Source organism: Apostichopus japonicus, chromosome 14, assembly GCF_037975245.1.
Source record: "Apostichopus japonicus isolate 1M-3 chromosome 14, ASM3797524v1, whole genome shotgun sequence".
Taxonomy (NCBI): domain Eukaryota; kingdom Metazoa; phylum Echinodermata; class Holothuroidea; order Aspidochirotida; family Stichopodidae; genus Apostichopus; species Apostichopus japonicus.
Genome location: NC_092574.1, coordinates 11940390 through 11953243, shown reverse-complemented (window position 1 = coordinate 11953243; position 12854 = coordinate 11940390). Strand labels below are relative to the sequence as shown.

General features: G+C 34.7%; 1 protein-coding gene across 1 annotated transcript in view; it reads left to right on the top strand.

Moving 5' to 3' along the window:
• LOC139980267 (A.superbus venom factor 1-like) overlaps positions 1-9877 on the top strand; it is a 54838-nt gene extending 44961 nt beyond the window's left edge. The window contains exons 29-35 of the mRNA XM_071991807.1: positions 123-210; positions 1448-1631; positions 3004-3090; positions 5213-5290; positions 6909-6992; positions 7994-8144; positions 9150-9877. Of these exons, the coding sequence (XP_071847908.1) occupies positions 123-210; positions 1448-1631; positions 3004-3090; positions 5213-5290; positions 6909-6992; positions 7994-8144; positions 9150-9255 (778 nt within the window). The 3' untranslated portion in view covers positions 9256-9877. The remainder of the gene's footprint in view (positions 1-122; positions 211-1447; positions 1632-3003; positions 3091-5212; positions 5291-6908; positions 6993-7993; positions 8145-9149) is intronic.
• The last annotated feature ends 2977 nt before the right edge of the window (positions 9878-12854 follow it).

Sequence of the window (12854 nt, the reverse complement as noted above, 5' to 3'; positions counted from 1 at the left end):
AAACTATAGCACCAAATTTGACACATTGCAAATCTCTTTTGTTTATGTGTAGCGGTGTTAATTATAAACAAGTTACTTCCTCCAACTAAATCGTTCATACCTGCACGTTCTGAATTTTGTAGCTATTTGGGCGACACCAACACCAGCATGGGTATTATAGATTTTGGACTATTCACAGGTTTTACTCCAAATAAGACGAGCTGCGAAAAGGTAATGTTGATCATTTACTCGTTATGACAAAATCAACCAATGTCAATTTATTTTTGTAATATTTTCTTCGGAGGCATGAAGTTCAGTATGCGTCAGTATTATTGATATCATTGTTTGATTTATGACTGCATGAACGAGGTAGCTATGTTTTTACCAGCGTATATGTTTAAAACATCTCATTAATAGTGAGAGTATACCGTAGGCCATATTTAGACAAGCCTGTTTTAAGAACATCCTCAGCAGTTTCCTCAAACTACAGAAATATGAATAAATCACAAAACCTACAATTTTAAAACGTTTACCGTCTTTGAACTAGTTTCTTGAGCAGAGACTATTACTCATAATGGTTTACGTTTCAATTTCTTTTTGCATGACAAGGGTTTAAAAATATCGACAACAAACCAGGGGCGTCGGAGCAGGTACGGCAGGTCCGGCGAACGCCGGACCAATATTCACGGCGCCAAAAAAAAAGGAGTAGGACTAAGGAAAAAAAATGGCAAAAAATAAGAACCAAAATGAAACATACTTCAAAAATGTCTTTCAGAAGATTAATCGGGTACACAAACAGACAAGGGAGAACGCACAGAAGTCTTTTTTTCAAGCTCGGGAAGGGCCATTTCCTGCAATCTGGGAGGCTTTTTTTCACAGTTGCTAGAAAATGTCAGGTGTCAATTTAATTTGACATATGCCGATTTCGTCAAATCATAATCATAGAACTTGAATGAAACATCGAGAAAACGGAAATTGTCAGTTGTGCGCAACTCATCAGAAATCGATTTCTCGTACATTTAACGATATTGTCGATCTACGACTTATGACTGCCTATAGTCATACGATAAACTTTCCATCTTTTCCAATAAGTTTTCAAAGGAATTTCAACTCATTCACAAATTGCTGCAACTCATGGACAGCTACTCAGGAACGGCGCGTGGCATATTCTATATCTGTTTTTGTTTTAATTATGATTGCTATAATTGAAAATGTGATAATACTTTTATAAATCAAATCACATATCGCCACAAGTGGTTAATTATTTCTTTCGTGTTATACATATACCAACTTTCAGGCTAATACTAGTAAATTATTTCTTTCGTGGTACTAATATATGCCGATATCTCTGTAATAATTAATATTTGTAAGCTTTTGTGTAAGTATTCATGGATATAACTATAATACGCGATCGCATTATCTGAGTTATATGTTAACTTCATCCATGCAACTTTCTCACCTATAACAGGTCGTAAAAGAGAATAGCTTTGTCGCAAGATATGAAGTGTCAGACCGTTCAGTTATTTTCTATACTGATTACTTTCCCATACAACGCGAAGGCTCTATAAGCTTTGAATTTCAGGCTACGTGTGCATTCAACGTCACCAACATTCATCACGCAGCTGTTAGAGTGTATGACTATTACGATCCAGGTTAGTAACTAATACTTCATATAAAGCGTGATGATTTTCCTGATTTTAAGTTAAACGTATCTGTAAATTGCTTCTGTTCCTCGTATCTACACTAGGCTACACATGGAATACAATTCCAATGAATTAAATCGTTAAACATGTATGGTTGCCACAACTTGCCAGGCATAAGGTTCGAGTTCACGTTTGCATATAACCTTACATGGTCTTTTAATCTTTCTATCCATGCACTTCCCAACTTCTCAATAGTCTAATCCAATAATACTGTAGTGAAGCCAAATTTTGTAGTTTGCACCCTATGCATATTTTTGTGTTGTTACGTAATAGGCTGTATGTAGCGTTAGTTGTGCACATAGCTTTTGCACGTGTGTTTGTCAGTTCTGTACACGCTGCGATGATGGCTAGCAGCGTCACTGCAGAGCTCCGGGGTTCGCCTCATAAACCCCTTAGTCCTTAATTTGATTGCTCTCGGGTCATTAATTGCCCAGAGATACCCATATCTGGACTGTCTGGTTGTCAGTGAGGAGCCTGATGTCCCCCTTCTAAGAGAAAGGATGCCTCGGGTTTCGGCTTCAGACGAGAAGCCACGTTTCAATACGAAAACCACAATCAAGAAATCCCATAAAATGCAAATATGTCGTCTTGAGTAATAACAGTAGTAGCTTTTCACATTCAAATGATCAAATCCAATTCAGTAAATGTTTCATTTATTTCCGACCGACTCTGCCAAATGCAAGAAGAACTATTTTTGTCCTTATATACATCATTGTGTTCATAAAATATAACGAAAGGTCCTTCCATATTGGGCCGCGCAAGCGACCCGCATTTATATACGGAGATATGTAAGTTTATGTATAGCGTTCTGACGTATAGGGAAGTATATAGGCCTGCATTCTGTAAAATTGTAATGACGCACGTGTACAAACTCGGCTAGGTTAACCGTGTGTGTGAACATTGGTTTCCTTGCATATGTGAGTTATGTAGACATATACTCCACAAAACACATTTAATGTATTATTTTCTAGGCGGCGAATCATATCATATGCATATCGTATGCTATATTAATTCATATCATAACTCCACATCGTATATGATGATATCACAGGTGTAACTTTGCAATGTCCGTTGCAGCTGTTACACAAATTATTCAGACGTCTCCAAGAGTCTAATAGGACTTGAATTGGGCTATATCATTGAATAATGATCATGATGGTTGCTATTTAACGTTTAATCATGCTCAAACTGGCAACTTATGTCAACAATTAACAGCATGTAGTTCATATCATATAGGCATATTTTAATATCACACATTAGTTTCGAAGTGAGTTTTCATAATTTTATTTTTTAATGATCTTTTCAATCTGTTCTTTTATAGATGTGGAGTGCATACAATTCTATACAGGAGAAGGTTCAAATGTAGTACAGACGCTGTGTAACGATGACGAATGTACTTGTATTTCAAGTAAGTCGATCCATGTCATAAAGGCTGAGCTGATGGAAATTTATTTCATGTGTGATGTAAAAGTCAGGTTTGTACCCCTCGTGTGACAGTAGGCCTATAAAACACCCTCACGGGATCCACTGACTATCCTAACCGACAGGTTAAAGCCATTCCCACGTAATTTTCTACACTAGTGAATAATTAGTCCGGTTGTAGGGAGGTAAATCGATTCTATGAATGGTCCATTGTGCTTCTAATTGGCTCAGTTGAATCGGATTTCCTGATTTGAATATAATCAAATGTTTTTATTATTGTATCATTCAGGGGAAATTTTCCATGAAAGTAATTTCTCCGGTTGCATCTATTATGATGGAGGCGGGCACGGAAGGGGGAAAGGGGGAGCGGGGTTGTCTCGAATAGAGTTCTCGAGGAAAGTCCTGCACCATCACCACATCAGTTTAGTACCAAGGCAAATATACCTTCTCGGAGTAAATGTCCATCCCGTGATAAAAACATTAGACAACAGTTTGTCACACTTCTTTTAATCATGACTTGTAACGAAAGCACATTAAAAATGAGGAAAACTGGAACAGTGTGCTTCATTAAAATGTACCACGATCTCTTCTATATCTACCTGAAAAATACAATTCAATTCATTAACATAATTGGTAGATTAATTACGAGATGTGCATACTTCCATTGTATTATCTATACTTGTATACAATAATGGTATACCTACAAGCAAAGAAACAAGATTGGGGCAACAATCCACAACATGGCATGACAATGCAGATCAGACCACATAGACGTTCTTAACTTGGTTATCTCAGAACAGATTTTCCAGTTGATGTAAATTAATCTATACTCTATTGATACTGACATCCAAGTAGCTTGAATATATATATATATATATATATATATATATATATATATATATATATATATATATATATATATATATATATATATAGTAAATGTTGCATTTCAAAATCCAGAAACTGTTTGCCTTTATTCAGCTTTTCAGATATGCATCTTGCAAATGGTTTTTATAGTTAATGAACAGTCTTTCCAGTGATAAATTACTTACTAGTTAAAGGATCACAATGATGTTAATCTTGATATTTCAAAGTTCAATAGTGCAATAATAAAGCAAACTACTCCATTTTTCAGGAGGAGTATTCTCCTTTGAAGGATGACCTAGCTACAAAACAAAGCTACTTTTGACATCTTGTAGACCGTTACAAAATACTTCTTTCTGTCCATATGAATGTCTACACCATCACACACACACATATACACACAAATAATATATATATATATATATGTATATATATATATATATATATATATATATATATATATATATATATATATATATATATATAATGACCATTTAAACATCTGAATTCATCAATTTAATTAGCATGGACTACTTAGTGTAACACATCGACCATTGTGTCGTATTTAGTACCTCAGATGCAACACAAGATTCAAAATGAAAACATCCATATGGACACAAAAAACGTGTTCATGGTACATTAGAAATCTAGAATATTTTTCTAATTTTTAAAGCAATGGATAAATATTCAAAATTTGGCTTACAGTAAGGAGCTGAAGTCATCATATATATACTTTTCATTAAAGAAGTATTGCAAAGATTCAGCATTAAATGTAAAATATAATTTTGTCTTTGGCTATTACATATCGACCTAATGTCATTCTTAGGTTATTCTAGGTATATGGTCATTCTTTAACATCAGGTAATGCCTCCATTAGAGCTGAATCGATCAATTGAACCAACAAGATTATTCTAATTCTTAAAGCTTTGCAAATGAAGAGTGATAAGAATATCATTCTGTCATCAAAGCTAAACATTTGAAATGATCGAAGTAAACTGCTATACTCGGCGTAAAGTTGATCTTCTGCAGAGATGTTTATGAGTTAACCTCTTCAGTTTTAATATGTCTTTATAAATATAAAATAAACTCTTAACTGCAAACATGTGAGAATTCCATTGAAAGTGTTCGGAGTGATCAGTCTTTTCTTGGAATGAATTCATTCACTAATTATGAAGCTAACTTGGTACAGAACCGTTCTTTGGGATTACGTGTGTTTTCATCATCTTCTTCTATCTTCTTTCAAGGTGAATGCCCTCCTTGTTTTGATAGACCGGATACTGGTGAACTATTGATCGCTGCGTGTGTTAGTGCTCAAACATATGGTAAAGTATATTTTGACACAAGATCTTTTTATCTGTCTCAGATATGCCTTAATTGTCATCATCACTGAAGACATTGTGTGCAATCCTCACAGCATCGACATTGGCCGTGGGTGAAAAAGCAGTATTAAACATCTGATACGAATTCTCATTTCAAACTTATAATATATTATATTCATTATCATTATATACCAATGAAAACAATCTTCAAGTGGTTGTTGGTATTGCAACGCTTGCCGAAAGTCAACAGTTTCAACACAGCGCATGTGAGAAACCAGAAAAGAGTGGAGATACCTTTAATGGTTAGACCAGTGAGAGATATATACGTGCGGAACGAGTCTGCAAACGGGCCGCAATACCTTACCATTAATCTAATTTGCTAAATGCATAGTGACCAACTAGATTAACTTGACATTACTAAAGAGTGAGCAGTCTGAGTATTCAAAACAAACTCAACTATGAGCAAGTGAGAAATTAAGATTCCTCCCGAGTAAATTCTTTTGTTCCAACAGTGAGTAATCGAAATCCCTAATTAGTAGATAGCATTAAGGTTGTGGGCAACTTCTCATGAGTATGACAGTGAGTAACTTCTCACTAGCACCTTACAGTGAACGAGAAGATACTCACAGGTTATTTGTCAAGGATATATGGTTTCAGATACATTACTGCTATAGTGGTTGAGTCATCAGAATGCACGAAATAATTTGTCAAGAAGATATGGTCTCAGATCCAGTACTGCTATAGAGGTTGAGTCATCAGAATGTATGACTTAATTTATCAAGGAGATATGGTTTCAGATACATTACTGCTTTAGTGGTCGAGTCATCAGAATGTACGACATAATTTGTCAAGAAGATATGGTTTCAGATACATTACTGCTATAGTGGTTGAGTCATTAGAATGTACGACTTAATTTGTCAAAGAAATTAGGATCTCATATCCAGTACTGCTATAGAGGTTGAGTCATCAGAATGTACGACTTAATTTGTCAAAGAAATTATGGTCTCAGATACATTACTGCTATAGTGGTTGAGTCATTAGAATGTACGACTTAATTTGTCAAAGAAATTAGGATCTCATATCCAGTACTGCTATAGAGGTTGAGTCATCAGAATGTACGACTTAATTTGTCAAAGAAATTATGGTCTCAGATACATTACTGCTATAGTGGTTGAGTCATCAGAATATACGACTTAATTTTTCAAGGAGATGTGGTCTCAGATCCAGTACTGCTATAGAGGTTGAGTCATCAGAATATGCGAATGATATATTCTGGTCATTTTTAAAATATTTTAAAAGTGAACTTCTTGAAAACCGATCACATTAAAACCATCCGTTGAAATTATTGCATTTCTCGTTGGATTATCAACCATCGATACTAAAATTCTGTCTAAAGTTTATCCTTTAGTTCGATGCTTGCAAGTAGTGATGATGCAACAAATAGCATGGTAGCGCACACTTGAGTTTGACTAGCAATTATTAGCGTTTTGACTGTATATACAAAATATTGACAATTATCACAGTACCATGGTGTTTGTTTATCCTGCTGCAGTCTATTCAAAACATGTCCAATATATTTTTTCATAATATTTCGATGTCTTTTGTTGTTCTTTCGTTCTAGTGTATCATTTGCAGGTTACGAACATACGAGAGGAAGACGGATACAAAGTCGTCAACGCAACTATTTTGGATCCAATTAAGAGAGGTAATGACAAATGACAAATGGAGGAAATATACGTTAAAAGTAGTACGAAATATATAGTTTCGTTCACCAAATGAACATCTTTTAGCACTAATTAAGTTACATTCGAAAGAGAAACTTTCGTTGCCTTGACATTTTTGGACACAGCATTATTCAAACGTTGAATTACTTCAAAATAAACCAGAAAGTATAAAGGCTATAACTTACCACTCGCTGTGCCGACAATTAATAATTTGAATGTTTATGCAGTATTAAAAAGACATTTGCAGACGGATTTATGGAGGAAATTCAACATTACTACAACAATATTTAAATGCTATATTGTGTTATAAAATGCTAGTGGTGGTAACCCAATTTGTACAGTTCAAAACTAGACTTGCTGGTATAATTTGGTTACTAATTGCTGCCATTCAACGCATTAACTTCGTTATATGTTGGATGGTCCTCTGTAATAGTAAGCAACGACTATTATAGAAATACTGTGCGAAACAACCGACAGATACCAAAGCAATCTGTAAACTTGAATCTGCAGCCAGAAGTTAGCATTGAAATCAATTCCACGTTGCAGTGAGTATAGTTGTGGATTTGACAACAATAGCCTTAAATGGAAACCAAGAAAATTAAATAAGCACAAAAGATTAAAAAGAAGACTTTAATCGCACAGGAACCAAAAACCAGATGTTATAAACGATCGCAGCCCATGTGTTGACTTGCTACACTCATTGCTATCGAAATTGTCTGATTTTGGTACGATTTATGATTTGTCTGATTTTAGTTTTTATAACAGTATCGAAGTTGCACAGAATCAACACAATTTTTTGAAATTAATTCTGCGATATCTCATGATGTCCAATACGTGCGCCAGCTTAACTTTCTGTATATATTTGAAGACATTTATACATTTCAACCATCAAGGGTTTTAACTAATGCTGCCGTTCGTATGATGTTTCCAGAATTCCACAGAAAATGATATCTAATTACAAGCCTTTCTTTCGATTCCATAGGTGATGAAAGAGATGTCCATATGCATGACTCTCGTGAGTTCTGGCTCAGCAGAGCTTGTCGTTGTCCCGATATAAGAATTAGGCAGTACTTGTTAATTGGCAGTAATACATTGGAGTATACAAAACCAGACGGGAATGGTGCGGTTAAAGGGTGAGTGTATGTAGATGCCAACGAAGCATAACATGATATGTTATGTTACGTAATACTGTAACATATATATAACGATGACAAGAGGCGAACTTTGAATTTCATTAGATGGGTTGTCCGTTGACAAACTGAATTTGTTTTACACATTTGCGAAGACATGTCTCTTAACAGCATATTTGTAGCTACTTTTCTTGCAAATAGACAGGCATAATGGACAAAATACTGGTATACATTGTAAGTTTATTATGTTACTTAATTAATGAACCGCAACATTAGGGAAATACCATACTAGTTAATCTTGTCTGTCTGTTGAATTTATGATGTCTAATTGTGAACTTTTTTTGAAACATTTCAAGGAAAACCCGCTAACATTTTAGTAGAAAAGATATAGGCGTGTGATAAATGTATTTGAGTAAAGTATACAGTTTGTCTGGTGGGAATAAGTAACCATCAACAATGTCTAGTGTTTCAAACAAAATCTTCATTTATGTGATAATAAGATAACAATTTACATGTCGTACTTTCTACCACTGGGATACTCTGTGAAATAAGTCATGACTATATATAATGCTTGTGATAGTAACATTTCGACTAACAGTTATATCACACATAGGAAAATTGCCTTGTTCCCAGAATTACCACGAATAATATGAATACAGTGTGGTCTTCAATGCTGGTACGCAAGTGGTTCTTTTTCAGTGTAACATGGCTATATCTTTACGTGCTTTACTTTAATAAGACATGAGATTTTGATATCATGAAGAGAAAACTTTCCTTTAGTTTCAAAAGTAATAAAATTAGCCGAACATGTCTGCAGTTATTTTTAAGGCCAACAGCTCACTAATTGGTTAGAAATGTAAGCGTTGTCTGCAATACATATATATATATACTTTTGTGGATGGTAATCACTACTTATTGGGTGTATAGTACAAATGCTTAGGTCCAGTATCACAACATCTCATTATACTACCACCAACCGTCTAAACCTCTGTTTTTATTTATCTGTAGGTATCGCTACGTCATTGACAACAATTCAATCATGACACGTTGGAGAAATAAATATCACAGGGAAGTCCGAATACCTATCCGCGATGGTAACAGTGGCTGCAACTAATTGAAACGCGTTGAATTTTAATTCCTGAAGCAGCAACTTGGAATTAAAATTATTTAGAGAATATGTGGCAGCTGGTATTGCTATTAATAATCTATTTTTCCAATCACTTTTATCCATAATTTTAGAGTTAAACTTAGCCGGGTAGCATGTCTTACAACTTTCCTAGATTTCATTTTATGTATTTTCCTCTTATAACAAGAGAACGGAGAATTGCTTTCAATAAATAATCTGCAGTTTTGTTTTAAGTCTAATGTCGCCATGCTATAAATCAATATGTCGTTTTGTCGTTTGTTTGATCCCATGAATAGGATATATCAAGAGAAGTAAGGTCAATTAAGGATATGTATCACTTTGGGACCAATGAGCGAGATTGCAAACTGCAACCGGAAGGTGGAAATCTTTGGAACAAGAGACATCCTAAAGAATTTTAATGAAGTGATTCGCCATCAATTAACTATACTTCTAGTTATTAGTTTGAAGTAGATATTCGATGATTTTTTGAAAACTAATTAATCGAGCTTTTTTAAATGTGTAAGTGGTAGTAGTAGGCTAAACATCTCATGAACAGTGCTATAGTTATATAGCTTTGTCTTTGACAATAAAGTAATGTTTCTCAAAATTATTTTCTATGAGCTTCTTTTTTTTTCAAACAAACTGCAAAAGGGGTAAATATAAATTTCCATGATTCCAGGCAGGAACCGACATTTCCTTTCCCCGTATCTATCAAGGCCCAAACGCCCCGAAAGCCTCAATCCTCATATCTTTCCTCGTCATTCGTCACAATTAACCTGCAGATAGCAAATTCTGTATGCCTTGCACTGAATGCTTCAAGAATGCTGATTAACATGAGTTGGTAGCTTTCCTGTTAATTCTACCCTTATATACTTGGAAGCGAGCTGGTTAAGCTTTACGCATGCATACTGCATTAACAAACGCACCAGATATTACATAAAAGTATATGCATACACGTTCTCTAATACAACCTATGTACTGTATAAAAGTCCAATACACAATTAGGTTACAATAAGACTTCAAAAGAATCTTTAAAAAGTTTTCATTTCCTAAACAATTTAAGCGATCTGTTTCTCTCTGCCGGATTTCGTATTTAGAAACTGAATGTGACGCGTTAATTACTACAGAAGTTAACTTCAATTATTAAAAGAATTTTAACAGAGTAATATCTAAAACTGCAAGAGGAGCATCCGTTGTTTTGACGCACTCTGTACCTATCCGTCAAGTTGAACGCAGAACGACCAATTGAAAGTATGTGTTGGCAGAACGAGACCAAAGTATGCATGTTTTGGTGTTCTTACGAAGCGCATTTCTTTTTCAATATGAAGTTTATCTTTATTTCGGCTAACGAAGATTAACTTATGCTACACTTTACTTAAATTATTAGCAATATGTCGCAACTATCCTTTAGCATTTGGGCACATACGCTCTTAGGGGATGGTTCTATGATCATGTACTAAATATAAGAATATGTACTAAAAATCTTCTTTGAGAATGCAAGTTGACGAAGATATTAAAAACATTTAAAATGTGCCGATTTATATAACAATAAATACGCGAATATGAACTTTTCATGATATAAAGGCGTCTTTGTTATTTTAGATGGCTCTTAAAACGAATTAGGTCTACATATAGACGACAAAGAAGACATCTCATTAATTAATTAACAAAAATACTTAATTATTTCACATATTTACAAATAAAATTTACTTTAAAAGTATAGATTTTCAACTTAATGCTGAATCCACGTCATCTGAGACGAAACTCACAACAGCTAGTGAATGGGCTGACAGGTTAATATGGGGAAGTGGATCAACATCAAAACTCACCTTTTAAACCAGTTTTGTAACTTGTTCTCTAAACATTATTGAAAGGATTAACTAGGGTGAATGCGATTAAAGAGGGGTTTGGATTTACTTTAATCATGTTGATTAAGTAAAACTATGACTTGTAGTATCAAGTAGGGGCAAATTCTGTATTTAAATGCAGGAAAGTTTTTAAAACAGTAAAATTGCACCGGAGTTTGTCAACATAATACGAGGTGTGTTATTTACCTAACGTCTTGCAATGAAACAATTAAGAAAGACCTCTGAAATAATATGACATATTTCAATGTTAGTTTCTGATTGATATATTACGCATAATCAAATTCCGATGGCAACTGGAAATAAACATTAACCATATAAATCTTTGATATGAAACAATAGATCGTCATAACGATTTCACTATACAACAGCTACTGCAAGGTGAATGGTTCACTAAGAGACTTTAAGCAAGGTGGCCTAAACTACATGTGAAATTGTATAATCAAATATTTAGGTGAATTGATACAAACATATTGCCTCCTTTTTCATTGCTCTTCGTGAATCCAAATCATCCGTTTATTACCTCGATATGATTGTGAGATTAGATAAATCATGAGGCAGTAAAACAGGACTATATATGGCTGACAAATATTGTGTGAGTTACCTAGCATATTTGGGTAGAAGTTTTAACAACCGATGTTTGAGATTCAAGGAGCAAACGGAAACCATTTGGCAACTTAAGGACAAACCGTAGTCACCAAACTGGAGCCTATAAACCTATAAACCGAACATGTGCGACTGATGTGTGCATCAAACGGCGTTCGCACACTGGAACAGTATAAGGGGTGGTCAGTAATTCCGAAAATAAACACTTATTGCGCAGTACTGAGGCAGCCCAACGTGACCTTTATGCATGAACAATGCATATGTAATACATATAACGTTTATATGACTTATCGTTAGATACTTAGCCATTTTGCTGACGAAAACGTTCATCCTTTTGCTAAATTTGGTAACATTCGAGACGATTTTCGCGCAAAATATGTTAGGTGCATGTTTAACTTGAGCAGCTAACGGGTCATAATTAATGGTATGCAGGAATGGTACTTAAGCGCAATATGCTCCTAAACTGATAATCTTGGTACAGTTATAGTTTAAATGTTCAACAGTTGTTTGTTTCAGAAATATACAAAAATTTCTATTATCAATTTGACGATGCGTCGCGTATTTTTGGCTCTCATGCGTGTGTAAGTGTGTTTGTGTCATGATGTATATTTGTGATACTTTTAAGGATAAGTCACCCAATATATAGCCTGGGCACGAATTCTAACTAATTCATTCTCAACCCCAGTCCTCTTTCCTTTTAAATGTGAATCACGAATCCCATGGAAGGAACAGCTATTACGCTTGATACTCGTATGCGGCAGACCAAATGCCTAATAATGAATGTTCCCGGTTTACAGTTTAAAACCCTTGATTACCAATCCATGAACCTGGAATATCTCGAATATATCAGCATTACGATGTCCATAACGGTTTTTGCCGATAATCCAGCTTTTCATCGAAAATCCAGGTTTACGTCAAAAATCCAGGCTTTCGACTGATAATCTAAGATTATCTGGTGATAAACCTATTTTCGGTCGAAAAACCCGGATGAGCGACACGATTAACCTGGAATATCTATATACTAATAAATTTATCTCTTAGGTTTTCAACAGAAAAGATAAATCTGGATTGTCGCTAGGATAAAAAGAAAGGAAGAAGGTTTATCGTCCATATACA